The sequence below is a fragment of the Botrytis deweyae genome (genome assembly GCF_014898535.1).
Source record: "Botrytis deweyae strain B1 chromosome Unknown BDEW_003, whole genome shotgun sequence".
In the NCBI taxonomy this organism is placed as follows: Eukaryota; Fungi; Ascomycota; class Leotiomycetes; order Helotiales; family Sclerotiniaceae; genus Botrytis; species Botrytis deweyae.
In genome coordinates this window covers 130,412-158,063 of record NW_024066210.1, presented here as the reverse complement: position 1 = coordinate 158,063, position 27,652 = coordinate 130,412, and the positions used below count along the sequence as shown (strand labels likewise).

Genomic DNA, 27,652 nt, shown 5'->3' with positions numbered 1-27,652 from the left:
ATGTCCTCCACAACCCAACAACGTGCCGATGCCGAAAAGCTCATAAACCGCAACCCGCACCGCGATTTCAAAGCCGTCGAAGCATCTCGTTCACCATGGGACGCGTCCCGGTCTTGGAATGTAACGCAAACCGTTTCTCCTTCCTGGAAACTCGGTTCCGGCGCCAACGACAACGGCGAATCTCTCAAGGTCCCACATATCGAAATCGATCCCTATGAAGAAGGTCGTCCCGCAGTCTACAACTACAAGTTGATGATTTCCTCCATCATTCCGCGTCCCATTGGATTCGTCAGTACTCGTAGCGCGGATGGGAAATCGACAAATCTAGCCCCGTTCAGCTACTTCAACATGATTAACCACGATCCCCCACTTTTCACATTGGGGTATACAGGAGGATTAGACAATGCGAAAGATTCGTTGAGGAATCTCAAAGAGACGGGTGAATGCACCATCAATATCATCTCTGAACATTTCATCGAAGCGGCAAACTCGACTTCGATTAATGCACCGTATGGCGAATCGGAATGGGCGTTTAGTGGACTTACACCCGCCCCTTGTACGACTGTCAAGACGAGTAGAGTACTAGAATCACATTTCAGTGTCGAGGGAAAACTAGAGAGTTTGAAGGAATTTGAGAGTAAAGCGACGCCAGGCAAGAAGACGGGAGTTTTGGCAATTATCGAGGGAACCAGATTTTGGGTAAGGGAAAATGCTATTAATGAAGAGAAGAATATTGTTGATCCCGCAGTCCTAAAACCAATCTCAAGATTGGGAGGGATTACTTATGGGAGAACCGTAGATGGAGCAGAAATTCCCAGACCGGATTATGATACTGCGGTTGGAAAAGATGAGGAGGCGAAGAAATTGGTGAAGCCTAAGCTTGAAGACCAATGATTCGCTTATACATGGATGTTGAGAGGGTGGGGCTATAGACTGTTGGTGGTTCATGAGAGAAAAATAGAATATCAAGCAAGAAATCATGTATTTATATATCAGACCGATTGTATATAGAAACCACGCTGCGCAAGTTGCAAACGCATACTCTGTTGCAAAATCTTCACACCTATATACCTTGTCTTGAGACTCGCAAGAAATTTAAGCGACCTAACCGTCCTTTAATGAAATGTTCTCCCATAAAAAAGCATCCAACCAAGATACACAAGGGTACTACCTTCCCACCAGGCAAAAAATACATACTTGAAGCAAGCAATCAACCAACCAACCATCCCGCCCTGAAACGCCCAGCCTCATTCACTCCCTAGAATAACAGTCCAAGACCAAACGCACACTACAGGAAAACACTCATCCCCTTCTCGCTAACCACAAAATCACACCCAAAGTTAAGTTCCTCTTCATATTCCCGCAACTCCTTCAATATCTTCACCCTCGGATCCTCTTTATCATCCAACTTATCCTTGACATGAATAAGTATAATCTTAACACCCTTCAAGACACCCAGACCGAAGGCTCTCCGGTGTAAAGAGATATAATTAGCCGAAGTAGCTAGCGGCGGTTGAGATTTCTTCTCTTTCTCCCTTGTCGGGATCGATTTCCTCAGCGTATCCAAACTAGCCGTGGGAGAAGAATTGCTCAAAGCACGATCGCTCCCACGTCTCCGCAGATCCTCGCGACATTTTTCCGTTTCGGCGGCGAGAACCTTTAATTCTTCAACGACGTAGCGCGGTGTTAAGTGTCCAAATAATAAATCATCTGGTCTACTGTCGTCATACGAACACTCGATAAAAATACCCTTGAGTATTCCAGCGGCGATTTTGGGAGCGGCGTCTTGCCATACTTGTTTATTGCGTGGGAATAAAGAAAGTACATCGGGTTCTACGTCCCCCCAGATGAGAATTTCGTTACCAGATGCAATGTCGTGGATGAAGCAGGCAGAACTGGTGTACGCGCGGTTAGCCTCAGCGGGGGGGAAATTGAGACCTTCTGATGAAGCTTGGGGTATGGTGATCGGGGAGTAGTGGCTGCGGTGGGAGTGGCTGCTGGATTTTTGGGTGGGAGTACGAGGACTGCTGCTTTCGTTGGTGTGGTTGCTTCCTGGTTGATCTGGAAATAAAGTAGTTCTTAGTATATTGTGGAAGTGGGAGGTAAAAAGAAATTGATGGAGACAAATACGTAGTTTAACAAAACTAACATACAATCTGCAGTTAAATATTCTCAAAAAGTAAAATGGGGAATACATACAAGGAAAGTTCCCAATGCAAGGCCCATGACTAACAGCCCAAGACTTAACGGCCAATCCATCTACAACTTCCATGTAACCTTTCGTAGGCCCATCTCCCAAAACCGACGAACCCCCCGAAATCAACCTCATGAAAGTTACTAATCCCACACCACCATTCTCATCTGACAAATTCGGCCAAATAACATCATTAAAGATGTGATCTTTCAACGCCTCAATCGTACTTGCCAATCCCGCAATTTTTCTCGGTTTAGAACTGGGACTGGCGGTACTTATCACCCCACCCGAGATATGATCAAGATGCGGATGAGTGATGAGATGAGCTCCAACCAGATTGCGTGCAATGTGAGCAGCATTTGCCCCGGTATTTTTGAATGGAAGTTCTAGGCCTGCAAATGCCCCTTCTTTTAGCAAATATGGTCGTTCGGTTGTTGGGGGATTGTGGTATTGGAGAAGTCGGTCGATGGCCGAGAGGTGGACTCCGGCATCTACAGCCAGAACGGACCCTTTGCTCCATCCTAATGATAATGATCGTACTAGTAGTGCGGTACAATCATCTTCCAAAGGACCTCCGCTGGCTCCCTATTGATATTGATTATTAGCATTTTCCCTAACAAATTGTATGCTTCATATCGTAAAGACGCGCAAAATGGTTTCAAGCACAGGTCTTGATAATAGCAGTAGATCCTCAAATGCAACAAAGAGTGAGTGCGTCTCCTCACGGAAGATATCTTGAAAATAGCAGATGTGTAGCACGTGACTCCTTACCAAAGTACCTCCAAATCGGTAAATGCCCAGACTTGGGTATCTATGTATGCACCCGCATCTGAACAAAGCCATTCAACCGGCACCACTCATCCATCACGCAAAAATGTGATTCGAAATAAGCAACAACTGCATATAATGACAACCTCATGATCCCTTACCCCTTCATGCAGTCTCCCGCTTTGCACACTCAGAAAGAACGGATACAAACATTACATGAACGGTCAAAAGAAAGATAATAATCCTCGGAATACTACTTACCAAAACAATAACCTGCATAGACTTCCCGGCGCGACCTTCGTGTTCCATGCTTGCCTATTTTCTCGTACCCTGATTTGTTTCCCTCAATCACGATTTTTTTCCAACCAGTCAATCAATCTCCAAATGCAATAAATATGTCGATGTTCGCGAATCTCGCCTCAAGAAATATATGTATTAAGACTTCCCTCGAAAATAAAAAATCGAAGAGAGACTAAAAGTCGCAGTAGATATATCAATACCTAGCTATACTGCTGCACCCGTATCTAGTCCAGCAACATAAAAACAGTATCCGTATATATGTTGTGATCAAGAAAAGAAGCAGAACTTCTCGTCGGCTTTTTAACTTTTTTTCTTTCTCTCGAGCTCCCTCTTCCTTTACTTCTCCTATCCTCTTTGTCTTCTCTCGACCAGTGGGACCCGCACGAGCTACGTCGCTGCATTCCAATTTCTTTGTACTTTGCTGTCTTTTGAGCACAAGTATGGCGAGGGGGTTTGCTACAGTTCCTTTGTTCGAGAGATGAGACTTGTTGAGGCTTTCCATAAACGGCCGCGCAACGGTAGTTTCCACGTGATGTTTAAGGTATATTACTTAGATATTCTGATCACTAATTCCGGACCCGTACGATATTCATTGCATTGCATTGTATTGTATTACACATGTTTGTAAGATGACAATGAAATTTTCTACTCTTGTTGTATTCATCTAATTCATAACCGGTTATTTGTAGGATTGAAATCTACAATCCACATCTCAATTCGGGAAACCCGAAACCGAGAGTCGGGCCTCGGGATCGCCGTCAATACACTACTGCAACTATTTGATGCATATATATTAGGCATGCAAGGTGGCATCACCGACTAGACTACAAGTAGAATCATGATTATTGCCTACAAGCTTGAGGCTTTCTCGGGCTGTTTCACTACCCAAGTATGCATTTGTTGGTAGTAAACATATTCACAACTCTTGTATCAACCATGCTGTGACGAGTCTAGTCCGTCTACACAAAGCCTTGCCTGAGCTAATTTGTATCTGTAACTATCTCGTCTCATCTCATTTCATTTACAAACATTCACAAGTGTAGGCGCATTGACAATAGTACTTTTATTTATATCTTGAACCAAGTGCTTTGCTCCATCAATGACCTCGCTCTTCCAAATCTTATCAACCCATGCAATATAGTCCCGGTCTAGGATATTATCGCTCAAAAATCACCCGTAAGGGTAGTCAGATAGTCAAGTCCCTTGTATTCATCCTCTCTCTCTCTCTCTCTCTCTCTCTCTCTCTCTCTCTCTCTCTCTCTGTCTGTCTGTCTCTCTCTCTCTAAGAATCGCGCTTCTCCTCTACCTACCCCTTCCCAACATAGACCTTCATACGCCTCAGCGCCCCCTCCCCCCTCCAAGTTTCCTCAATCACTCTATTGATTAGCCCGATTATAATGCATCAGAGTATCCTTCCAGTCATCATCATCATCCATATTATGAACTCTCAATCCCCCAAACCCACCCGCTCCCTGTGCACCTCCTTGCTGCTGCTGACTCGGCAAACTCCACTGATCATTTCCTCCATCACTGGGTCCACCTACGTCCATTCCCATATCCATTCCCGGTTTTGGACCAACCACTGGAGGTTGACCAGCACTAGGTCCAAATCCTGGAACTACAAAATCAGAATACGGACTATCAAAATTGATATTCCCACCGTCAAAGTTGTGACCCGACATCTCGAAATGATTTGATTGTGGATTTGCAGGAGGTGTATCATCATTGTTTCTCATGCCGAAGTTAACTTCATGAGATGATCTCATTGGGGGTTCATCGTAATTATCCGCTGGCATTTCTGATATGCCAGTTGGGAGAGGAGCAAAGCTGTGTTGTGAGACGGCACGCTGACGCTCGCGTTCCTGCTCTTCAACAATCTGAGGAGCAGGTTCAACATTACGGAGACTGCTGGCGATTACGCTGCCATTTCGGACACTAGGGATACCGCTTCGTGGCTCCATTGTCTCTGTAACATCCGAAAGACCCCCTTCGGCATCTCGGATACCGAATTGTGCCATTGTACGCATTTTGCGTGTGACCCAAGTCGCTAAAATCTTACCCCTTTGCTTTTCTCCCAGTCTAGATCTAGGGAAATCGCCTTTGTTGACAAAAGCAACTATATCGACGACGATTTGATGTTCGTTAAGAATTGCGTTTACAATGACAGGTACGATCGAGGCAAGGTAGGATTTTCTTCCTACTTCTACAAGCACAACAATAAGCCCACCTGCTTGGAACACGGCACTAAGTTTCATTAGTCTCTAAGGCTTTGATACGTCAATCGGGGGAAAACTTACGATCCTCCAGGAACAATGTTACGATGACATTTCTCCACGGAACTCTCAATGTCCATAGGGAAATGACTCAGACCGTTGATTTCGAATGTTTCTCCAACACTGCCCAGAACGAATAGTACTTGCATCTCGACTTGCGCACCATTTGGTCCTATAGGTCGACTAACATTGTGTAGAAAGCCTAAATCTCCAGTCCGAACATATTGCACATTAGGATCACCATCCACAGTACGCCCATCAAATCTTTCCGAGTCAAATGCATCTTTAGACCCATAGAAAGCTCTGACGCACGCTTCTGACTCTACCCAAATTTCACCGTATTCACCTTCGTGGCAAAGACAACGGCTCTCTGGGTTGACAATGGCTATTTGAGTCGATACAGGCACCATACCGGAATCTTGAACCAAAAGAGCCTTTGGATTAGATTCTGGATCGACAGGATAGATCATACCTCTGCGCAAGGCTTGAGTGTCTAGCCATAACTCAATTGGCTCAATACACATATATGAACGAGATGCGATCATTGGATTCAGAACGTGCGAATAGACCGTATTGATAGCGGTGCGATCTAAACCAGTCGCAGCAAAATGGAGTCGTACTTTTTGGAAAACGTCAACTCTAGGTCTTCCCTCGGCAGAAATCATCATATTTTTTAATTCGTGAAGGGTAAATCCCTTCCCTGGCATAACGGCCATCGCGTGGTCAAGCATTTGTGGTGTGGCATAAGTATCTTTGATCTTATACCGCGAAAGAGTTAAGAACAACGATACTGGATTTTGTGCGAATTCGACAGGAGAGACCAGGTAAGTTGGTGCCCCAACAAAGATACCCATAAGGACACTGTGGATAAAACCTAGACCAGTTGTACTTCTCACACAACCTAGAACAGGCCTCGAGCTTGTCATTTGACAAGTTTCTTTTTGTACTTTGCACATACCCATGATGGTGTCATGACCTAATTGCACAGCGATCCTACGTTGATCAGGAGTCCAATATGTCCAAACAAGAGCTGGATATCCTGGCTGAACCCAACCTGGCAACATCGTAAGGCCAAGATCTCTGCAACCACTGTTTTGCTTAGGTGGTTTTGAAGTATTATATATGCTCGGTACCGATACCTTCAGAACTTGTGCTGATTGTTTAAGATGTTGCGAAACTGCCTTTTGTTTCATCAGATGGTCAACATCTTGATTAACCAAAACTGCCTTCACACGGTAATCTGAGACCATATGTAAGAATGCCGGTGCATCTTCGTTCAGTCGATTCTGATCAAGAGGAGCCATGGGTATGGCTGTTGCTCCCAAGCAAAAACATGCGTGTGTTGCATAAACAAAATCTTCTGAATGTGTATACATGAGTATTAGATGATCACCATGTCTTATCTTGACCTTATTCTTGAGATACATAGCGACAGCAGCCACTTTCGTGTCGAATTTCTTCCAGGTAATTCCTTTCCCTTCTTTACCTCGGCCATCTATAGTGCAATAGGATAATTCATCAGCTTGTCGCGCCACACGCCATTGCAATAAGTCAACTATGCTTAAGAAGTTGTTGAGAGGTGTAGACGTCCGGTCATCAATCACCACTTCGCGACGATCAATTCCGGAGTATTGTTTGTCGCCAGGAGATAATATATCTTCACGGGCTTGCGCAGCTAGTGGTGACCATATGCCGCCGATTGGATCGACGCCAATGGGTAGATTGAGTACCGCGCGTTCGACTCCGAATTTAACATGCACGCAAGGAAGATTGCCAAGATCAAACTCTCGACGACAAAGCATGTTACCAATTTCTCTTCTCCCACACTTCAAAACTTTTGGGAGAGTATTTGGTGCTGTAATCATGACGCAATAGACTCTTAAATGGTGCTCTTGCATTAAGACTTCCATGCATCTCTCTGATAATGAGTCTAGAAGCGCAGTATCGAGTTGACGTGGAGGTCCACCAGAAGTAGCAGGTGCTGTTGACGCTGATGGCGACTCTAACAGAACTATTGGAAGATGTTCATCATTGACGAAAACATCAAATGCCGAACAATCGTAGATTTTAGGTACATTCTTCATGATGCTCACAATTATATGTTGCACAAAAAAGTATCGGTGTTCTGCAACTTCATGACCATGCTCAACCCACTCAACCTTCTGACGAAGACGATCCTCATACAGACCAAGAACAAAGATCTTGCCCTCAATTACTGTTCCGAGAAGTCCTGTTCGAAGGAATTCTGGCTCTACCATCATCGGAGTTGGATCTCCTTGCTCGAATTTGTATGGTCGAGCATGGAAGATTTGTTCTGTGTGTTTTGGTAAGGCCCAAAAGCCCCCTGATAACGATGGAGAGTCTACCCAAATTTCTCCCACTGAATGTGGTGAGGCTAAAAGACCAGTTTCTGGATCTACCACCGCCAGGGTTGCATCAGGTATTGGGAAACCAAACGCGCCGCAACGGACTGTCCCCGGTTCGCTACTAGCTTTCTTGCGCGCTTCTTCGCCGATAGCGACCACAACAACTTCATTGGTTTTGAGTGCTTCCCGGTCCAGAAGAACTTCACTTAATTCTGTTCTCCCTTTTTGTTCGGCAGGAGCTACTGTTCCGCCTCCTATAAGACTTCCAAAGCCGTTACCAGTTGACTTCTCTTTTTCTTCAGACTTTTCCTCTATAGAATCTCCATCTGATCCAATGTCTAGTTTCAAAGGGCACCCCATACGCTCTTCACCACCCAACCAATCTCGCATACTGATCACCATTCCACCATGTTCTGGTAGACATAGCATAGGAGCCACTAATTCTCGTGCACGAGGATTTCGCATTGGTCTTAACCATCGATCTGCTAAAACTTCGTGAAATTCGCTGTCGACCGTCAAAGTATCTATTAGGCATAGCCTGACATTTTGAAAGTTTGGCTCCATTCCTTTTTTGAAATTTCGCGTCGTCATGGGATCTTGCTGGTAATTATAAGCTGCCCGTTTTAGTCCTGGGTAATCGGCTACCATCAGGGTTGCTCTGTATTTTGTGATGAGATGCGCATAGAGACCAGGCGTCTCAACAGCCTTACTTTCAAGCCAGACAGTTGTGTGACCACCGTATACAGTCAATAAGACACCCAGAATCATACCAATACCCTGTCGTGGGTCTAGATAAGAGAGTAAGATCTCGCCGCGACTGCTACCGCCAGCCATTAATCTTCCACTTTTATCTCTTAATTCGGGGTTGAAAGTGTCGCCATGCCCTCCAACCGGCACTGTTGATATGATAGCACTGAGACATGCCATCTGATGCATGATTGTTCGATGGCTCATCACTACACCTCGAAGATCGCCTGTTGGGGCTCGAGAAAATTCAATATAAGCCAAATCGGGGACAGTCAAAGGTGGTGCATCATCCTTTTTCTTTGGATGCCAGCTTCCAAATTCATTCGTTTTCCACCATTCTACCCCTCTTGGCCAATTGAGCTTCTGTGTCGTAATATCTCTTTGGAAAGTTTTCAAATTGTTGTCAGTAGTCAGTGCAAGATGTGCTTGTGTAGAGGTCAGGATCGTATTAAGTTTTGCATAATCGTCAAGATCATTAATAGGGACTGCCACTACTCCAGCAATAAAACATCCAAGCAAAGCAATGGCAAATTCGATAATTTCGGATTCGCGATATATCAAAGCGACTCGATCACCCCTGTAAAGAGAACTCTTATCTCTGATTACTTGCGCAACTTTCTCGGCTCGACTAGTAAGTTTCTCCCAAGTTATAGAAGCAATTTCTTTTCCTTTATTGTCCAGCACCCAGTACGCTGGCATCTTTGCTCTCGCCTTTCCCCGGTGCCTCAACACGGCTGCAATATTGTCGAATTTGGACATGGGAGTATTTCTATCATGCGGATCGTAGACAGCGAATGGGACATCTCGAGGTTCAAGGGGCATCTGATATTCTAGGGCATCAGGAGGTGGTAAATCGCTGGTGGTCAGCATCGGTGGTGCCATCGCTGCTGTTGGAGAGAATGCGTCACTGGAAGAATATCGATGTGGCCCTCCACCGTAGGAAATTGGTCCATTAATGTCATATCCTTGTTGTCCTGCGAAATCCGAGAAACATCCTTGTTGCGACTCCCCAAGCATGGTGCCATGAGAATCCATCATCGGGCCTCCGTGATTTGGATCGTAAACTTCTCCCGGATGTTCCACATACCCAGTTTGGTGAGCCGGATTGAAAGCATAATTTGTGCCCGAAGCCATTGATCCCATTCTCATACTTGGCTCATTTTGACGGTCTTGTTGATAGTCTCCAGTTGCTGGAGAGCCAGGCTGATATGCGGAATTCTGGCTATAAGAGCTATGCCTTTGGGTGGGATTATGCACTGCCAGTCTTAAGTCTTGAGGTCTACCGGCGTATGAAAAGGTTCGCCCATCTTGCGCTCTATTGGCCCCAAAGCTTCCTGCATCACTGGCCATTGTAGCTGTTCGGCCGGAAAGTTGTGATGCGCCATAGTTTTGTGAGGGGTAAAAATCGCTCCCACTTGGGGTGTTTAAGTTCGAATTGAGGGCAGCAAGCGATGCAGAGCGCGAACCATCATTCGAGGGATGTATGCTGTCATCAGGAGCATGTATGCGCAGCCCTTTTAGTTCCGCAGATATCGTCGAAGCTCCCATATATTGTGAAAGTAGAAATGTGCGTCGCTTTTGATACCTGTGTTTGAGAAATCAGAACTGTTGACCTGGCATTGAATGATTCTAGCATAGCCTGGGGAAAACATACCCCTTCTCCGTAATATCCCCTTCCTAAAGCAAAAGTTGTATCAGCAATCTGGCTCTAGAATCCATCTAATCTATCTCGAAAAATGACATCCTGCATATATCTGGCACAAGAGCACACGCGATGCTGCTCAAACAAGCCCCCCCCGTTGTTGGAAACGCCATAACTAACCTCCAGCTCATGTTCCAATTCCTGCAGCTTTGCCTGCAATTCCGGGTTATTCTCCTCCATCTTTGGGGTAAATTGTATGAAGCGGTATGAGCAAACGAGGGTACAAGAAGTCGAGAAGAGAGTCGCAAAATTAAGGTTTCAAGGAGGGATTAAAGTATGGTAGGTGGATAAAAACATGAAGCTTGAAGCTTAGATAGAGAGAAGGATAGAGAGTAGGGAAGATGCAAATGATGGATGGTTACTCGAAAATGAAAATCGGCAGCAGAAGCATACTGAATAAGGACTTAGATCTTCACACTTTCGTCATGCCCTGATTTCCAATTCTACCACTCGTACTCTGTACCTATTCTAATCAATGGACCGACCTACCGACCGTTGATGTTTGCATTCGTATACAGGGACTCGGGAATTCGGACAAATAGGTATAGGAATAGCCGATCAGGTTGCCAGTTTGCCAGTCCAGTTGCCAGTGCAGTCTACCAGTCAGCAGTCAAATGTGCGAGTGCTGTGTGGAGTGAAGTTGGGAATATTTCGAGAAGAAGTGGGGGGAACCTTGGAAGGAATGGATAATTCTGATTTTGGAGGTCACACGTTTTCTTTTGCTCAAAGCACATTACGGGCAAAGTCAAGGTTCATATTGAATTATATCATATGTAAGATATTGCTGTGTATCTACCTACTACCTACCTACCTAGGTAGAATAGACATAACAGACTTTCTTCAAGTCAATGAATGTTTCCCATGGGGAAAAAGGTACCACCTCCTTACTTATACAGCATACATATGGCATGTTATCAATACATGGGGAATTTCATCTTGCTGAAGCCGATCAGGGAGACCGGTGACTACCTAGGGATGTCTTAGAATTATGAACCAATCAAATTTCGGTGACTTTTCATCCATCCATCCTCAAGCCATTTTCTCGAGCCCATTCATATCATTTCATTCCAAGGTTCACATCATCACCAGCCTTGTCACGTGATTGTGATTCGGAAAATATCAAGCTAACTCGGCACGGACCACAACCCTTGAAAGGCTTTTTTTATTTCTTCTCATCTATAAATTTTTGTTGTAGAGATCTTCTTGTTCCATTCCATACTTTTCCAACAACCTTCAATTTCAATGACAGTACCTTCAACAATATAAATTCATACTGTCGGTTTATGAATCCTTCAAGTGTATATCTTTGCTTCATTCCCAATTGTTACAATCTTCGAAATGGATTCATTCGATTGTTGAAATGGTGGAGAAGCTCCTCCATCAATTTTGTCCATATCTGCGCCTTGAACATCCGCCAGAACCTCAATTGGAGGATTTACTAATAGGGCCCCGACTTTTGATCGTAAGATCTGTGCTATAGTGCTATTTTCATGACTTATTCAGTCATGTTAACAGTTTCTTTATTATTGGTATGTCTATATTTATTCCCTCTTTGTCCATAATTCATTCTTTCCCATTCTTACCTACAACAACATGATGTTACAAACAAGATACACAGACCTGTTCTGAACGGCCTCGTGCTGTATGTTGATTATCTTGGAGACCTTCTGATTATTGTTGTTCAAACCTCATTCTGAATTGCCTCGTTCATATTGTTGAAACGCAAGCTAATTCTCAAAAAGTTCTTCAACTAGTAAAATTTTTACGGCAATTCTTGCAACCCGCTTGGGGGGAATCACAAGCTGCCAATTGTGTTTTCCGCTGCAAATATCATGCCACCATAGTGAGCTAGTACATACTGCAGAATTGAATCAAACCCTTTTGATTGAACAGTATGGCTCAGTCGTATCAAGACGCCCGTTCTACATCGATGCCATCTAGGCTATACAACAATCAAACAGGTAGGTCAGAAGAGCAAGGGAAATCTCAAGATGCCGAATCTTTAGCCATATGATGGATACGAGATCCTAGAGAAGACAATGTCGTCCCTCTTGTCAGTGGTCGAGGTATAAAGAAAATCACTGTTCTCCTTTATTGACCGAGTCAATCCCATTGTCGTCTTCTGTTGAACAACTGCCTTAATTTTCATCTCTTTGTAGAATAAAGAACCCGCTCAACGGGCTCTTTGTCAATGTATACATAAAGAAATAACAATACAATCAAGAAACAAAGCATCAATTTCAGCATATAAGCTCGTTGACAATCCCTATTGTCCTCTCTTTTCTTTCCTCATATACAACTCACATTCTCATCTACAATCCTCTAGCAGCCCCAAACATACTTCTCTAGCATTGCCTTTTGAGATACTTTCCCCAAAAACTTAAAACCTTTTACTACATTCAATCAATTTAGTACAGCTGAGCTGCTAAATCAACAAGATGTCGGAAACTTATTACAACGATTACTTTCTCGACGACCAATACCAATTCCTCGATGGCGTCGAGCTCCATTCTCCTATTTACCCCGTCGACAATCCTCAGACTGTTCAAGCTCCTCCTCAAGCCTTCCAGTTTGAAGATTACCTCAACCTTCCGGATGAAGAGATGCAAGGAAATCCCACTCAAGTTGAGTTACCCCTTCCTCACATTACTGACAATGCAACAGTCAATCCTCAGTTCTTTAACCAAGGCTTCACTGGCACCATGCAACCAGTTCAACACGTCCCTGCTCCTTTCGAGTTCCCCCCTCATTACCAGAACTCTGTCTTGAATGACTTCCCTGACCCAGCCTATCCTTTGCACATCATTGACCAAGCTGGTCGATTGCCCCGAAACGTAACGGCGGCACTTCTTCAAGGAGTCAAACGACGCAGAGAATTCGACGATGAAATCCTTCAAGTCATCGCTAGCGGCATTGACACCAGTGAGCCCTTTGGACTCGATCAACAGCCAAGCAAAAAGCGCGAGACATCCAAGGGTAAAGGTAAGGCTCTTGCCATCTCCATCGAGCAAGATCCAGAGGATCTTGCCTTATCGGAGTATGAATATGACCAAGAGGATTTTGCGCTCTCAGACAACGAAAGTGAAGCCGAGTCAGGACCAGCACCAGGACCAGCACCAAAGGAACCTGAAGCTCCTGTCAGACCCATCAAGGTACCTGGGAAGAAATGGATTAAACCCAACGCGACAACACTAGGTAAAAACAAGCGTAGCAAGAATATCCAGTCGATGAACCCATCCAGGTTCTACACTCCTCTCGCACAAGTACCTAGAAGTTGGGGAACGCCAAATCGTGCCGGCGTACATCCATTCCAGTACACCAAGGATGGAGAGTTAAAGCCACATGTTCGCTACACGGTCAATCAGATACAAGAGTTCATCTTCAACCATCCGGGTCACACAGTCGAGGGACAAAGACACACCAAAAACTCTGGACTCACACTCTGGGTTCAAAGCGTCCCATCCGATTCTGCTGCACGCTACTCGCATCAAAACTCCGACAAATGCCGCTTCGAAGACTGCCCAGTCCGCAACGGCACCATCCACAAGGGACACTACCGAGTCGCCTTCGATGAGCAATCATCCGACCCAGTTGTCACCGACCCTTTCCACAACGCCGGACATGTTCATCTCTACTGCCTCGAAAGATTCCTCGACTTTCCCTTCATATGTGCCAATTTCAACGTTAGACCTGATCATCGTATCCTCCCCGAGGGCCGAAACAAGATGGCTATCACACGAGATCACCTCGAGATGAAGAAAGTCGTCGGAAAGTTTATCCGCCGCGCAGAGAGAGACCTCGCACACCCAAGTACTATCGCCCCTCGCCAGAGATATAGCTACGAGAATACCCTTAGCTATGCTTTGACTGCAAAGGCCTTGGAGCTTGAACCCCGCAACCGTCAAAAGTTCCGGGACAATCGTCCAAATGCAAACTCCATCGACAAGCACATGAATAACCTTGAACTTTTTGTTGCTGGTAGGGGCAAGCAAGTTCCAGGAAATGCATCGGATTCCGAAGCTCCAATCGCTAGACAACCCAGAAAGAAGAACAACAAGCGAAAGGCAGCCGAGATTGACGAGCACGAAGATGCCGAGTTTGAAATTGATGAGACGATCTTAAATGTTGACGGCAACACTATCGTTGTTGTCGACGAAGGACACTCACCCCAGCTCAAGCCAAGCCCCAGGCCAGTCAGGAAATCTCGGGAAGAGATCAAGAGAAACGCAAGAAAGGCCATCGCGATCTCCAGCGACAGCTCTAGCGACACCGACTCTGGCGATGACAGCGATGTCTCGGATTGGGCCCGCCCAGCCAAGCGAAGTCGTTCCAGGTAAGTTGTTCTCCCACGTCCAGCACACTCGAGAGGTAAGTGAGTATCTCATTTGTCAAGAAGAGAAAGAGGTAAGACTCGATAGATTTCGGTAAGTGTTATTTCTTTACAGCGCATCAAAATTGTCAGAGCTGGACTTTGACAATCGTATTTCCTTAATCTCCTTATGTAATTCATTTCATTAATATATAATCTAATGCCTATAATATGCTTTGCGAGTGACATGAATCTATGAAGTGAAAGAGTGACTAGTATTGATCAATCAAACCCCCTTCCTCGCTGTGAATTCTGAAATGGGAATAGACTTCCATTCGCTATCTACACAATCAACTAACTAAGATTTCAACATTGAAAATTGACAGCTCTACCAAGAAACATAGCAAAGATTAAGATTACTACCATTGACTTTCCGTATGAAAGACCAAGTATTGAGGCTCGGTGGGGAGGGTATATGATTTACCATTTCTCCATCCCATCTATAGTTACTATCTACAAATGAATTTCAGTCACAAAAATCATGTGAATACAAAGATAACAATGATTACCATCCCACTCATCCCACTCATCTCATCTCATCTCATCTTCAAACTATCTATCAATCTATCCAACCCTCCCAAACATGCTGCGGAAATCTGTGATGCGGAGAACCGTTCAATTTAGCCATCTATCTATCTACCTACATCCATACGTATAGTAAAACCAACAATTCCCATCCCACCCCATCTCCGTACCTCCGCACCGCACCGCGCCCTGAATGTAGAAAAGAATGCAATACATCGCCCGGCCCAAATGGAAGTTGCAGAAACCTGGGGGCTTTGTGCTAAATATAGATGATGGGATGGGATGGGATGGGATAGGATGGAGATGAAAGATAGAAATAAAAATAAACACGAGGAATAAAGATATTCATTCACTCCCTTTGAAGAATTAGTGATTCACGTTCTGTCTTTGACCTCAAATTCGAATAATTTGGTTATCTTTGATATAGGGTATAGGATATAGCGAGACATGAGTTATCCGGGAAGGAATGTCAGGTCTCGGGATATATATCTCGAGGTCTTTGTTTTTATCTCTGGACTACGACGGTCTAGAGGTTTTGGGGGTTGATAGTTGGGAGATGGGATTCCAGATGAATGAATGGTGTGGTCCTCTTACGGTATGTTAGATGTTAAATGTTAGATGTATAAAAAAAGGGAGGGAAAAGAGAGATGTTTGATCATAGATGTATAAAAAAAGGAATAAATTCCTTGACTGTTATCTGTCCATTCTACTCGCACGCATCTCATTCCTATTCAATTCATATCCATGCTCCCCCGAAACTGTCCCAATTAAACACCTCACATTTCCAAGTACCAAAACCAAATGACGCTAGCATCTTCATCCTCAACTAACCAGGAAATGAAACAAAGAGAGATTATCCCAATTGTCTGTACGTCAAACAAAGAATGTTGGGACCGACTAATTATATTCTCTTTCGCTTCCTTGTTCTCAAAATAGGATCAACTGATCAGGATAAAGGAATTTGAAGAAAGTGATTGCTAGCGGCTTTATTCTTCAGGTTCACCTCGGTTCTGAATGTCTGATGGGGGACTAATAAGATACATAGACTCGGATAAACACTGTGAGATCTTACTATACTGTTTTTTTGATCGCGGGAGAGATTGATTGGATGTCAGATTAGCGTAGATATTTCTTAGGCTGGTAGAAGAAAGGAAGGTAAGATGTCATGATTTAGGAATACGGAGATGTGATGATAATAATAAGTATGTTATTGTACTGGAAATAAGATGGAACGAAACGAGATGGAATCTTAGTGCAGCAAGCAGTGTCCCTAAATCTGGAAACAACCTCTCCACCCAACGATATAATCAGATGACGGGCGGCAAACCATCGACGCGCCTATCTTTCCCATGAACCAACCGCCTTACCTTGCATACTCTTGATCAGGTTGAGGCAACTTGGATCTTAAGGATCGAGATTATATATTCCCCACAGTGACTCTTATGCAAAGAGGAGTTCGCTTCAGAGATTATATATTCCCCACAGTGATTCTTATGCAAAGAGGAGTTCGCTTCAGAGTGAACAACACGATGAATGGCAGCAAAACTGTTATGCAAAGCCCGCGTTTGTAAACTATTCAATTTACACAATCATATCTTAAAAAGTGATAGTCCTACTCCCACGAGTTGACAAGGACTCGTTACAATGCGCAAGACCTTGATCCAATTTCAGTTCGTACTTCGTACTTCCTTAACCAGTAAAAGTCATAAAGTTGGGGGGTTTATATAAAGACCCGAGGACTTTTCAGTCTGAGAAGGAATACCATATTCGTACATGTTGGGACCAGCAGAGAGAGAGAGAGAGAGCAATTCACCAAAGAGGATGTTGTGAATAATATCTACATATTAGCACCAGCCCGAAAGAGCCTCCCTAGGTAGATAGAGTAACGAAAGGTGAATATCAGAAACCCCCAAGATTTCAAGTACCTAATACCCATCTTTTGAGAACGCCTCCATCATTTTACATATTTAGATATCACCTGAGCCGGTCACTTTGCAACCAACAAGGCAGAGAGCGAACCGAACGGAAACGCGTATTGGGCTTCGTGAAGAAACACGATTACAACAAGAAACTTGATTTGACAAAATGTCACATAGGGGTCCCGAAGTGGCTGTCAAGAAATGAACGCGGGGGATTTTTGACGGGCAAAGGAAGGATTTGAAGTATCAACGATCAACGTGATAAGTGGAAAACAGACAACTAGAAGAAAGAAATGATAACAACAGGAGCGTAGATTCAAATGAGAAGGCACTACACAGTGAATTGAATACCACATGACAAAAAATAAGTGCATGATCCATAGTAACAAGCATACTTTATTGTCTCGGTAGCTGTGGTCCTAAGAACCCATGAATCAAGTAATGGAAAATGACGATGCATGATCAGATGAGTGGCAGTCATTTTTACAAGGTGTCTATGAGAAAATCGATTGATCTCATACTCGAGATTTCCGGTTAAACAGGCCCATTTCCATTTTGTACCATAATACAGTGCACCTACTTCATTCAATTTGTGAATGAATGAAAATGGCAAAGGGAGGGAAGACACAAGGTTCCATGATGCGCACTCAAGCCCGTCAACCAGAGAGTAAGACACGGGGCTTCTCACTGAGAAGAGAGACGTGAACGCAACAAGCGAGGTGTCTCTCGACAAGTAGGAGAAATGAAGAAAAATGTATTGGGATGGACAGAATGTACATACCGAAGGATGAAACAAGAAAATAGGAAGGACAAGCAGAACGTGAAAGGGCATTCAGACTGCGTCTCCATGAAAACTTATATCAATCCAGAAATATGAGGAACCCTTAGTGGCCTCCGACACTGCATACATAGACTTCTGCGATGATGGTAGTTCCGCAGCGAAATATTACGAGGACGCATATTAGCTATAGCGGAGATCTGGTGGCGATATTGCTATAAATAAACTGAGATAGAACATAAAGTTGCTTTTCCAATCACACCAAAATCTGGAAAAAGGACAAAGGTGGATCACGAGCGAAAAATAAAGTCTATTCAGCAGAAACAAGGCAAATGGTATGCGCATGTAAAAATGAGGCTCAGTGACACTCATTTCTGACAAGGGACGTCTCGACGACCCAAAATTGAACTATGACTGGCAAAACAGATGTTCACATACAACAGTGGGGATTCGCTGGTGGTCACCCACCCAACTACTAATCCACCGATCTGAAGCTTGTGTATGGCAGAGCGGACGGGATGCCCAATTCTCTTCAGTCTATGGTCGTATGTGCTCAAGATGTGGTTGTGTGAGAATATGTACTCTTTTTGTACGACGCGCAAATTTAACCATGATGCGATGTCCAGACGGCCGTTTGTTGAGACTGAGTATTGATGATGATATGGATGGATAATTAACAAGACTCGCAGATCTATGAATACCTTTTGAGATTAAAATAGCAGAATTCTATCATATGTACCATGTACCTAGGTATATATAGTATATATATCTTGCTCTCGGATTGTTGAATTGTTCTCGCGCGCAACATGAATTAATCGAGGACACACGGGAACTTTGTCAATCGATTGACGTATGTCGTCTTGTATCGTCTTGTAAGACCATGGATAGTGATAGTAAACGCAGTGTTATCTGTCGATCGTTTTGATATACTGTAGTGATTTGCATTCGGGACATGATCATGGCGTTGAACACAAGTTGTTGTCGTCATACACTGCGAAAAGTAAGTAAAACCAGTGTATCGTACGGGATGGTAAGACTTGAATCTTATCCAGACTAAGATGAACGTCGATAACTGGGTGTGTGCGATTAGAATATACCAGAAATAGAAGAAAGATCGCGTCGATAAGTCGTAGATGATGACGAACTTGCACAGTTGCATAAACCATTTCCATGCATTTATATTTTCAAAGCATGTATGACATGTTCACCGTCATGCCCCTTTTCACGGGGGGATACTCCGTACAATCTACCGGCGAATCTTCGATATCTTGGCATTTGTCGATAAGCTGGAAGTTACTAGGTAGCTCGCTGGTGTCGGTACTACATGCTAGGGAGGTTCTCGAGTATTGTGGAGGAAATAACCGCACAGAAGACGCCAGTGTATCAAATTCGTCGATCGAGTAATACTGTAAAAGCCATGTCGGTTTTTCAACAGCGATAGTAAATGGCCGAGATGGCCTCATTTCTGTGGGAGAAATTATGGAGTTGACAAACCCCGAAAGAGATCTTTAATCAATGAAGAGTGAATACGGCACATTAACATTATCTTGGTTGAAATTGGGACCTGGGTAATTCGACCACGATGAAGCTCGTATTGTAAATTTTGCAATTTACAACGCAAATCTTAGAGATTTCGTTCCGAGTAGGTAAGGATAATCAATCAAATCGCATCATTTGCGGATTCATTCCATGATGGCGATACGAAAATAGACATCGTTGAAGAGACATCGACGGTGATTAAATCCCCTTCAAGATACAATTATCATTCGAAATTATGATCAACCAATTTTGGAGCCTCTGATCCCGATGAGGACTGAGAATTGAATATATTTGGAAATTGAGTCGACGATTTCCTACCAGGTTCCAAAAGATGCTTAAATGGAAAGCAGAAAGCAGACGACTGGGAGTCGGGGATAAAGCATGCACGGTCAGATGATTTATTATTATTACGGAGAGAATGGGATTTGAATCATGAGTGACTGGGACTGTGAGTGGAAATGGGAATATATGGGCCCATCTCATTCATCGAGCCTATCAAATTTGGGTATTGAATCATAATGATTTGAAGATGGATGAGGATGAGGAGAACTTGTCCACTGTCCTGACTCCGGTGAACTGTGAATTTCTAGTCGAGGAATAACTTGTGAAACAATCATCTCAAGTAAACTGGAGCGACACAGCATCAGCCATCCGTATTGGATATTCCGTACGATACATGATTATATGATTATATGATTAGATTCTTTGATTACATGATTGATTACATGATAGAACGGCAACAGCAACGGCAACGTGGACGTCAACAGCAAAAGCAAAAGCAAAAGCAAAAGCATCAGCCTCAGCCACAGCCACATCATCAGGAATATCCATATGGACCTCACCTGGATGGGCATCCATAAGATCCATCCATGGATGATCTGGAAATAGAAGCGTGGAACCGTTAAATGTGACTCTGGATAAGCCTTAGGATGAAATGGTGAGATGGGAGGATTTCCAGAATCCAGAAGATTAAACAATTGAACCAAAACCTGGAGTCAATCGCGATACAGAAGGGACCTACGCCTTAAAGTTACATTTGCAGGAGCTTTTGGGATGGATAATCATTCCTAGAGCTCCTAGTCAGACAAATGTCAGGCTTAGGTTGAAGTAAAATTTATAGGGGCTCGAGGGGTTCTCACTTGTTGCACCAAAGCCAATGCAACCGCTAATTGGTCTTGTTCCTGCATTAGATGAATTTAGATCGACCCTGTAGAAGTCGCTACGCCGGCACAAAGCCACCAAGACTTCCAAACCATGCATTTTCTCTGGTCCGGCCTTCCTTCGGTGCGCAATGAAATTCAAGCCACGAAACGTCAAATCGCAAGGAACGGATGAACTAGGCCTACAGCTTCTCATAGGTCGAATGTTTGGAAATCCCCGAAACCAAAACGTGAGAAATGGGAAAAACATCCCTCACACTCCTGTTAATTAGAGTGGATGTCAAAGGGAGGCTAACTTTGCCTTTGGGTCAGCGGTGTATACATTGGTCGCCAAATGGCTACACATATTAGCCCTAGCAAAAGTTACTTTGCACGACTACCGGTTTGAGAGTGATTCCCCTGTCAATCCAACTACGAATTGGGTATTCTTTGCTAGCCTAGTGGTGGGAAAGTGTGGAAAGTCTCTCCACATGGGACCGCTGAAAAGCAGCTCTTCCTTGTCAATCTCCTAAGTGGCCAAGCCCATCTCCCATCTTTGTTTAATCTCCCAAGCTTATATGGGGTTGACTTGCCCCTCCTCTATTCACTTTTCTTCTTCATCCAAACAAGTCAATCTTCCAGATCATAAATATCTTCTTTTGACTTCGGTCGTCCATTCTTTACAGAACAAACTCTACAGATCAACTTCAGTAAACTCTCTATCACCGCTCTTCAGCACCTTTAAACCCCAAAAAAACTCAAATAATATTCAAAATGCGTTTCTCCGTTGTCGCCGTTTCCATGTTCGCTGGTGCCGCCATGGCTGCCACCTCCACTGACTACGTGAGTTTGAACAAGATTGCATTGAAGAGACTTGAGGGCACCTGACTAACATTGCATAGGTCACTGAGGAAGTCACCATCACCTCTTGCGCCGCAACTGTCACCAACTGCCCAGCTCGCAGCACCCAAGTTTCCACCACCATCTACTCAAGAACTTCTTCTACTGAGGCTGCTCCTTCATCTGTCACCCCAGCCGGTCAGCCATCCAACAGTGGACCAGTTGCCTCCGGCCCAGCTTCAAGCGCACCAGTTGCCTCTGCCCCAGCACCATCAGCATCCGCTGATGCATGCGCCGCGACCTGTGCTACTGAGTACAACACTTGCCGAAGTGCTCCAGATGCAAACCGAGCCACTTGTGCTTCCAACTATGCATCATGCCTCGGATACTCTCCATATGATAGCAATGGATCATTGGTCACCCCAACTGCTTGCTCCTCAGTAGGATCAGCAACATCTGCACCAGCCTCCAGCGCACCAGCTTCCAGCAAGCCAGCCAGCTTCACCCCAACTTACGCCACACCAGCTGCCTCTTCCGCTGGATCTTCCCTCGGTGTTGTTGTTTCCTCCCCAGCTCCATCCGTCCCTGTCGCAGCTGCTTCCGCCAAGCCATCTTCCACTGGATACATCTCGGTCCCAGCCAACGGTACCACCCCAGTTGCTACCCAAACCCCACTTGCATTCACCGGTGCTGCCACCAACCTTCAAGTTGGAGGAGCTGCCATCGCCGCCGTCTTCGGACTCGCTGCTTTCCTTTTGTAAGCATCTGAGTGCTCACCTATCGACAATTTTCACGCATTTGCATCACAATGGAATTTTCGGGCGCCGGTACAAGTTAATTTTGGCTCGGGTCTACGAAAAAGTGGATAGATACCTTACGGGGGTGTTGATGTTTACTTTGTTTATTCTATTAGAGTCTGGTCTGGGCAACGACAGTTTGGATCAGAAGTTTTTTCTTCCTACGCGCAATTTTTTTTTCTTTAACATCAACATTTAATTCTTAATTCTGGATATTTACATGGACTGGTATGGATCGTGGGATGGAAACATTTCAAGGAAGTACACAGAATCGGAATTGCTCGAGAACTAATAAGTAGAGAGTTGGGCTGGGCCATCCCTCCTACCTGTCTTGAAGTAATTGAGTAAATTAATTTCAGAATCAAGATTATTTGTTTGATATACTGTATCTATTTTGCATTTCAATATTGCCATCAATTTCACCTTCCATCTTGCGTGAAATGAGTGAACAGGATCAGATTAAATCGTGATGACCTAGTACAAGATAACATGATTGAATGAAACCGCGAGAGACACTCGAGTTTCGCGTGAGTAACTATGATGAATGATGAATCAATTGAACCACTTAAAAATACGAGAAATTCATTACAAAAAAAAGTTTCCCCGGATCGCCAAGAATGAGTGTTTCACTTGTAAGGTGTGAGAGTGATTTTTTTTTTTGCTTTCAAGCACAACCTTGGAAGGAAATTATGTTGATCTTGCCCCTGAAAACGTGAGGGGCTGTGTACGGAGTACTCGATTGGGATGAGATGGGATTGGATGGAATGGAATGGGATGAGAGGACGGGATCATTGGGATGGATGGGATCATTGGATCAGGGAATCCTTGTGTTGTGATTGGATAAAAATTGGATTGGATTATGAAATCTGATTATATTATCCGTTTTCAGTTTGGATGTGCCGAATTCAGGTGTACCCTTGAGACATGGGAGTTTCTTCAACAGAAGAGATGTAGATGTCTGGATATACTTTGTATGTAGAAATATGTACGATATACTCCGTATGGTTCAATGCGGATATGGATATACCTGGTATGTCAAGGGTCACCTTGGAATTGGCGGGAAAGGAAGTGCATTCTTTATAGCTTCTGAAGTTCTGACTCCTGAGTCCGGTGAGTCCGGTAACTTCGGGTGCGGCATTTTGGATAGGTGTCCGCTGCAACCGGTCGTTGGAACTTGGGAGACATTTATTGTGGGTGGGCCAAGAAGTTGACGCATATTTTATAGAATCATAGGTGGTAGGTAGGCTCGGGAGGTATTAATTAGGTAAGGTAAGGTCCTTCAAGATCTCTAGATTTGGTCGGCAGTAGATAATGCAGAAAATGCAGAAAATGCTGTGCGAAGTTCGAACGGTGTATATAATAATCTTACTATGAGACTATATGGGCACGAGATGGGTATGTATGCATGTATGGATGTCCTAGGTGTACTACTATACGTCGTATGCGTATTCTTGATAGATATGAGCAAGGCAAGGCTGGCTACACAGCATTCGAGGGATGAATCTAATTGGCTATTTCGTATGAATTGTATCAATTGTGTCAATCGTATTAATCGTATCAATCGTATCATCGTATTAGTCGCATAAAAAAACATCTTAAAACAATGATACAAGTAACCTTACACAGAATTTCAAGGGTCCATTCACATGATTTCACATGATTTCACATGCAATGCAATTTCCTTTCCTCTCTCTCTTCCCCATAGAGTACATCCCTTCACTTCACATAATCTTCAATCTTTCCATTTCTTCTCCACTCCAGATATGGATGAAAAGACTATCATCTCTGATGATTCGTCTTTGAGAAAGTAGGTAGGCAGGAAGAAAGGTAGGTATAATGAATCAACCAATTATGAAAGTCTTTAACCTTTCACATTTGACAAACTCCGCGAGTCCGTCCATCCCCACTGCCACTCCTCGATTACGTCAACTACAAGTGGAATTGACTTTGCTGGCACGCACTGGCAGGATGAACAACGAGCTATCGAAGCTATGGACTTCCTGACGGTCGTGGTGTACGGCGCAACCAATCTCCCAAAAAGAATTCGAGCTCTAGACTACTACAAGCAAATTGCACATTCTCACGAATCATAATATATCAAAAACAACTCTCCCAAACAGGAAATATCCTAGTAAATGGTTAAAAAATTGTTGGAGGCTCCATAAGGCGGCTTATCGTATCTATCGTATCGCATCCGGAAACAGCGGAAAACGTCTTCAGCTTTCTCTTCCTTTTCTTTCCTGCCACTTCTCAAATTTATATTGCAAATCATAACAACGATGGATTAGAAACAATTGATGTAAACAGGGTATAAAGCAGGAAATAATCGGGAACAAAGACGGAACCGGACAATGGCTTCAAAATCCTCCCCTCAGAATGGCAACGAGCCAGAGCATGCTTCAACGTCAACGACCATTGCGGCAGATCAGTACGAATTCAGCGATGATTTCTCGGACGAAGCAGAAACCATGGCAGTTCCTCATATAACAGATGAGGATGCACAATCTATCATTGGAGTTTCACTCAGTCATGCAGCTTCACGTTTGAGAACTTCGAGAACACCTGCTGCAGAGAAGGCTGCCGCCATGGATAATTTAGAAGGAGGTTATTTTGACAGCGACCCGGAGACTCCGCTAGCATTAGAGCCAACTGCGAATGGGCCATTCGATGAAGAGTTACCAACAACTACAAAGGGAGAAGGATTGGCATTGGAGACATCACCATCACCGAACCTTTCACAAAAACCACTTCCTCCTCTACCTCTGCCATCTCCTCCTTCGCCGTGGCGGGCAGGACCCAAGCCAATTGTCGTTACAGAACCACCAAATGATAGTCGCACATCAGCAATGGCTAGTGTATTCAATAACGGGAATGGGAGGAAACGTCAAAGTTCATTATCTAGCAGTGCTGATGCGCTCAAAAAACTGCTGCCAAAGGGGCTACCTTCAATGGCTCAAGTAGGAAACTTATTTAGTACATCAACGAGTTCGACTCACAAGTCTCGGTCATCTATTAGTTCGCCAAGAAGCGCCACGTTCTCCCCCTTTTCTACCTCGCCTAGTCAATTAAAAGGCGAGGGGCACTCATCCACGAATAACAATCAGGTAAAGGGGCATCTCACAACTAAATACCACCCATCGCAACGTCATAGTAATTCACAACTTCAGAATGCAAGTACAGCAAGCAATAACAACACAACAGAACGGCCATTGGTTCTTCGCAGAGCAACATCTGATGATTCATTACTATATCATAGCTTATCTCGAAGTTCCTCACTAGGTGATGATACACGATTCGAAAATCACCGCGAACAAGTTAATTCTCGAGTCAAAGCTATCAGAGACTCGTTTCAAGATCGATCGACTTTTCGAATGCCACAACTTCCTAGTATGCCAAGTATGCCCCGCGTACCCAGTTTTGGCTTTAGCATGAACTTTTTGAATTCCAGCCCAGCGTCGTACAGATCAAGGTCAATTACTGATGCACATTCAGATGTATTACCAGCAGTTATAAAAAAGAAGCCACTCGAATCGAGTCCCTCCTTTTCGAAATCCGATTCGTTTTTTGGATGTGAGAATACTCGGTCGTCGACGAAACCTACAAGTGCTTTAGATAAGGCTATGGAAAATTTGACGGGTGATGTTGTAATTATGGGTGGATATCGAGGATCGATACTCCGATCTGCCAAAGCACCAAATCATCAACTTTGGGTACCTGTCAAGGTAGGACTCAACCTCCGTAAAGTGGACCTGGAAGTTGGTTTGGATCCAGAGGACGAGGAAAGAATGGAAGAAAACATAATCCCATCTGGGATGCTTAAAAATATTGGACCAGTGGATATATCCAGGCGGTTATTCAAACGACTTCGCAATTGCGAAAATGCACAGAATGGGAAACTCAGAGTATGGGATTATGGTTATGATTGGAGGTTAAGTCCGCATCTTTTAAGTAGAAAGCTGAAAGCCTTCTTGGAGACATTACCTTCCAATCAGCCAGGTCCTAATGGAGAGAAGCCCACTGGTGCTCTGGTGATTGCTCATTCACTGGGAGGTTTGATCACGAGACATGTTGTGAATCAAAAGCCTGAGTTGTTTAGTGGAGTTATATATGCTGGTGTTCCACAATCATGTATCAACATTCTTGGTCCCTTTAGAAATGGAGATGCTGTCCTATTGAGTTCAAGAGTATTAACCGCTCAAGTCAATTTTACACTACGGACTAGTTTTGTACTCCTTCCTGAAAATGGGGAGTGTTTCTTTGATCTCCATACAAGAGAAAGATATCCCGTCGACTTTTTCAATTTGGATGATTGGATCAAATATCGTTGGTCGCCTGTTACAGATCCACCACTCCCACCAATCTCTCAATCTGGTAGTGGACTTGGCAGTATTCTCAATCTTCAACTACCCAACAGTCTATCAAATTTAACGATAACTGGAAAGAAAACTGGCTCAGGTTCGAACTCTGGCTCGGGCTCCGGTACAAATACTCCTCAACCCTCTTCACCATACCTCGGATCTAATTCTCGCAACGAAAATGATGATCGACATCAATCAACCGACCAATCCAAAACCAGTCGAGCAGCAGAAGCTCTCCGTGGAGTAGATGGTACGGATCGTACCCTTGCACCTCAAATGGGTAACTCCCTTGGTAAACCTTATAACCCTGCTCCCTCGGTCTCTACTCTTGTCACTCTTCCCCGCGACAAAGCAATTGCCTATCTACGACGCACGCTAGCCGAAACACTTCAATTTAAAAAAGAACTTCATCACCGACCCGAAATCTCGGAAGCAAATCGTTACCCTCCATTGGCAGTCATTTATGGAAAGTCGATACCCACGGTTTATGGAGCGAAGGTCGCAGGTAAAGAAGGGATCCCGTGCGCAGACGTTTATGACAATCTGGCTTTTGCAAGTGGGGATGGGGTTTGTTTGGCAAAAGAGGCAATGCTGCCAGAAGGGTATCAATTAGTTAAGGGAGGGAAGGTTAGGAGTGATAGAGGGCACGTCACTTTGTTGGGGGATTTAAATGCGGTGGGGAGAGCAATGGAGGTGATTAGAAAGGGTAGAGGAAAGGGTATTGGATTAGGGGTTTCGCAGGACTGACGAGTTGGGCATTAGTACCAGTTGGTTTGCATTTTTAGCGAGATTGTAAGGGAAATGAAAAAGGAGGGTGTTTATGGGAAGATGGAGTTGGCATTTATATCTCATTTTCGATCTTACGTTTACATTGCATAAGCATAGTCATAGGAGCGGGCGGCATGGTTGTTGTATACCTATTGTTTATTTGAGTTGTAGCTGTCAGTTGGTGTTTATTTTATTTCTGTATGTTTGATGGATGGGTGTATAGCGTGGAGGAGGGTGTTTGGGTGTTGGTTTTTTGCTAAAAAGAATGGG

The 27,652-nt window shown here is 44.1% G+C and overlaps 6 protein-coding genes across 6 annotated transcripts; 4 read left to right on the top strand and 2 right to left on the bottom strand.

Annotated features, from left to right (window-relative positions):
* Positions 1-894, top strand: EAE98_001439 (uncharacterized protein; the record flags this gene model as incomplete). Its single annotated transcript, XM_038949058.1, has 1 exon — positions 1-894. The coding sequence occupies one exon, from the start codon at positions 1-3 to the stop codon at positions 892-894; it is 894 nt and encodes a 297-aa protein (XP_038814043.1).
* Positions 895-1,288: 394 nt separating this feature from the next.
* Positions 1,289-3,271, bottom strand: EAE98_001438 (uncharacterized protein; the record flags this gene model as incomplete). The annotated part of the gene is made up of 3 exons (XM_038949057.1): positions 1,289-2,061; positions 2,200-2,779; positions 3,224-3,271. 3 exons carry the CDS (start codon positions 3,269-3,271, stop codon positions 1,289-1,291), a joined length of 1,401 nt encoding a protein of 466 aa, XP_038814042.1.
* A 1,367-nt stretch (positions 3,272-4,638) lies between these two features.
* EAE98_001437 (uncharacterized protein) lies at positions 4,639-10,530 on the bottom strand (the record flags this gene model as incomplete). Its single annotated transcript, XM_038949056.1, has 4 exons — positions 4,639-5,506; positions 5,560-10,233; positions 10,303-10,325; positions 10,471-10,530. The coding sequence occupies 4 exons, from the start codon at positions 10,528-10,530 to the stop codon at positions 4,639-4,641; spliced, it is 5,625 nt and encodes a 1,874-aa protein (XP_038814041.1).
* Positions 10,531-12,788: 2,258 nt separating this feature from the next.
* EAE98_001436 (uncharacterized protein) lies at positions 12,789-14,687 on the top strand (the record flags this gene model as incomplete). Its single annotated transcript, XM_038949055.1, has 1 exon — positions 12,789-14,687. One exon carries the CDS (start codon positions 12,789-12,791, stop codon positions 14,685-14,687), a length of 1,899 nt encoding a protein of 632 aa, XP_038814040.1.
* Positions 14,688-21,393: 6,706 nt separating this feature from the next.
* Positions 21,394-22,220, top strand: EAE98_001435 (uncharacterized protein; the record flags this gene model as incomplete). The annotated part of the gene is made up of 2 exons (XM_038949054.1): positions 21,394-21,462; positions 21,522-22,220. 2 exons carry the CDS (start codon positions 21,394-21,396, stop codon positions 22,218-22,220), a joined length of 768 nt encoding a protein of 255 aa, XP_038814039.1.
* A 2,387-nt stretch (positions 22,221-24,607) lies between these two features.
* On the top strand, positions 24,608-27,361 carry EAE98_001434 (uncharacterized protein; the record flags this gene model as incomplete). The annotated part of the gene is made up of 1 exon (XM_038949053.1): positions 24,608-27,361. The coding sequence occupies one exon, from the start codon at positions 24,608-24,610 to the stop codon at positions 27,359-27,361; it is 2,754 nt and encodes a 917-aa protein (XP_038814038.1).
* Between the last annotated feature and the right edge of the window lie 291 nt (positions 27,362-27,652).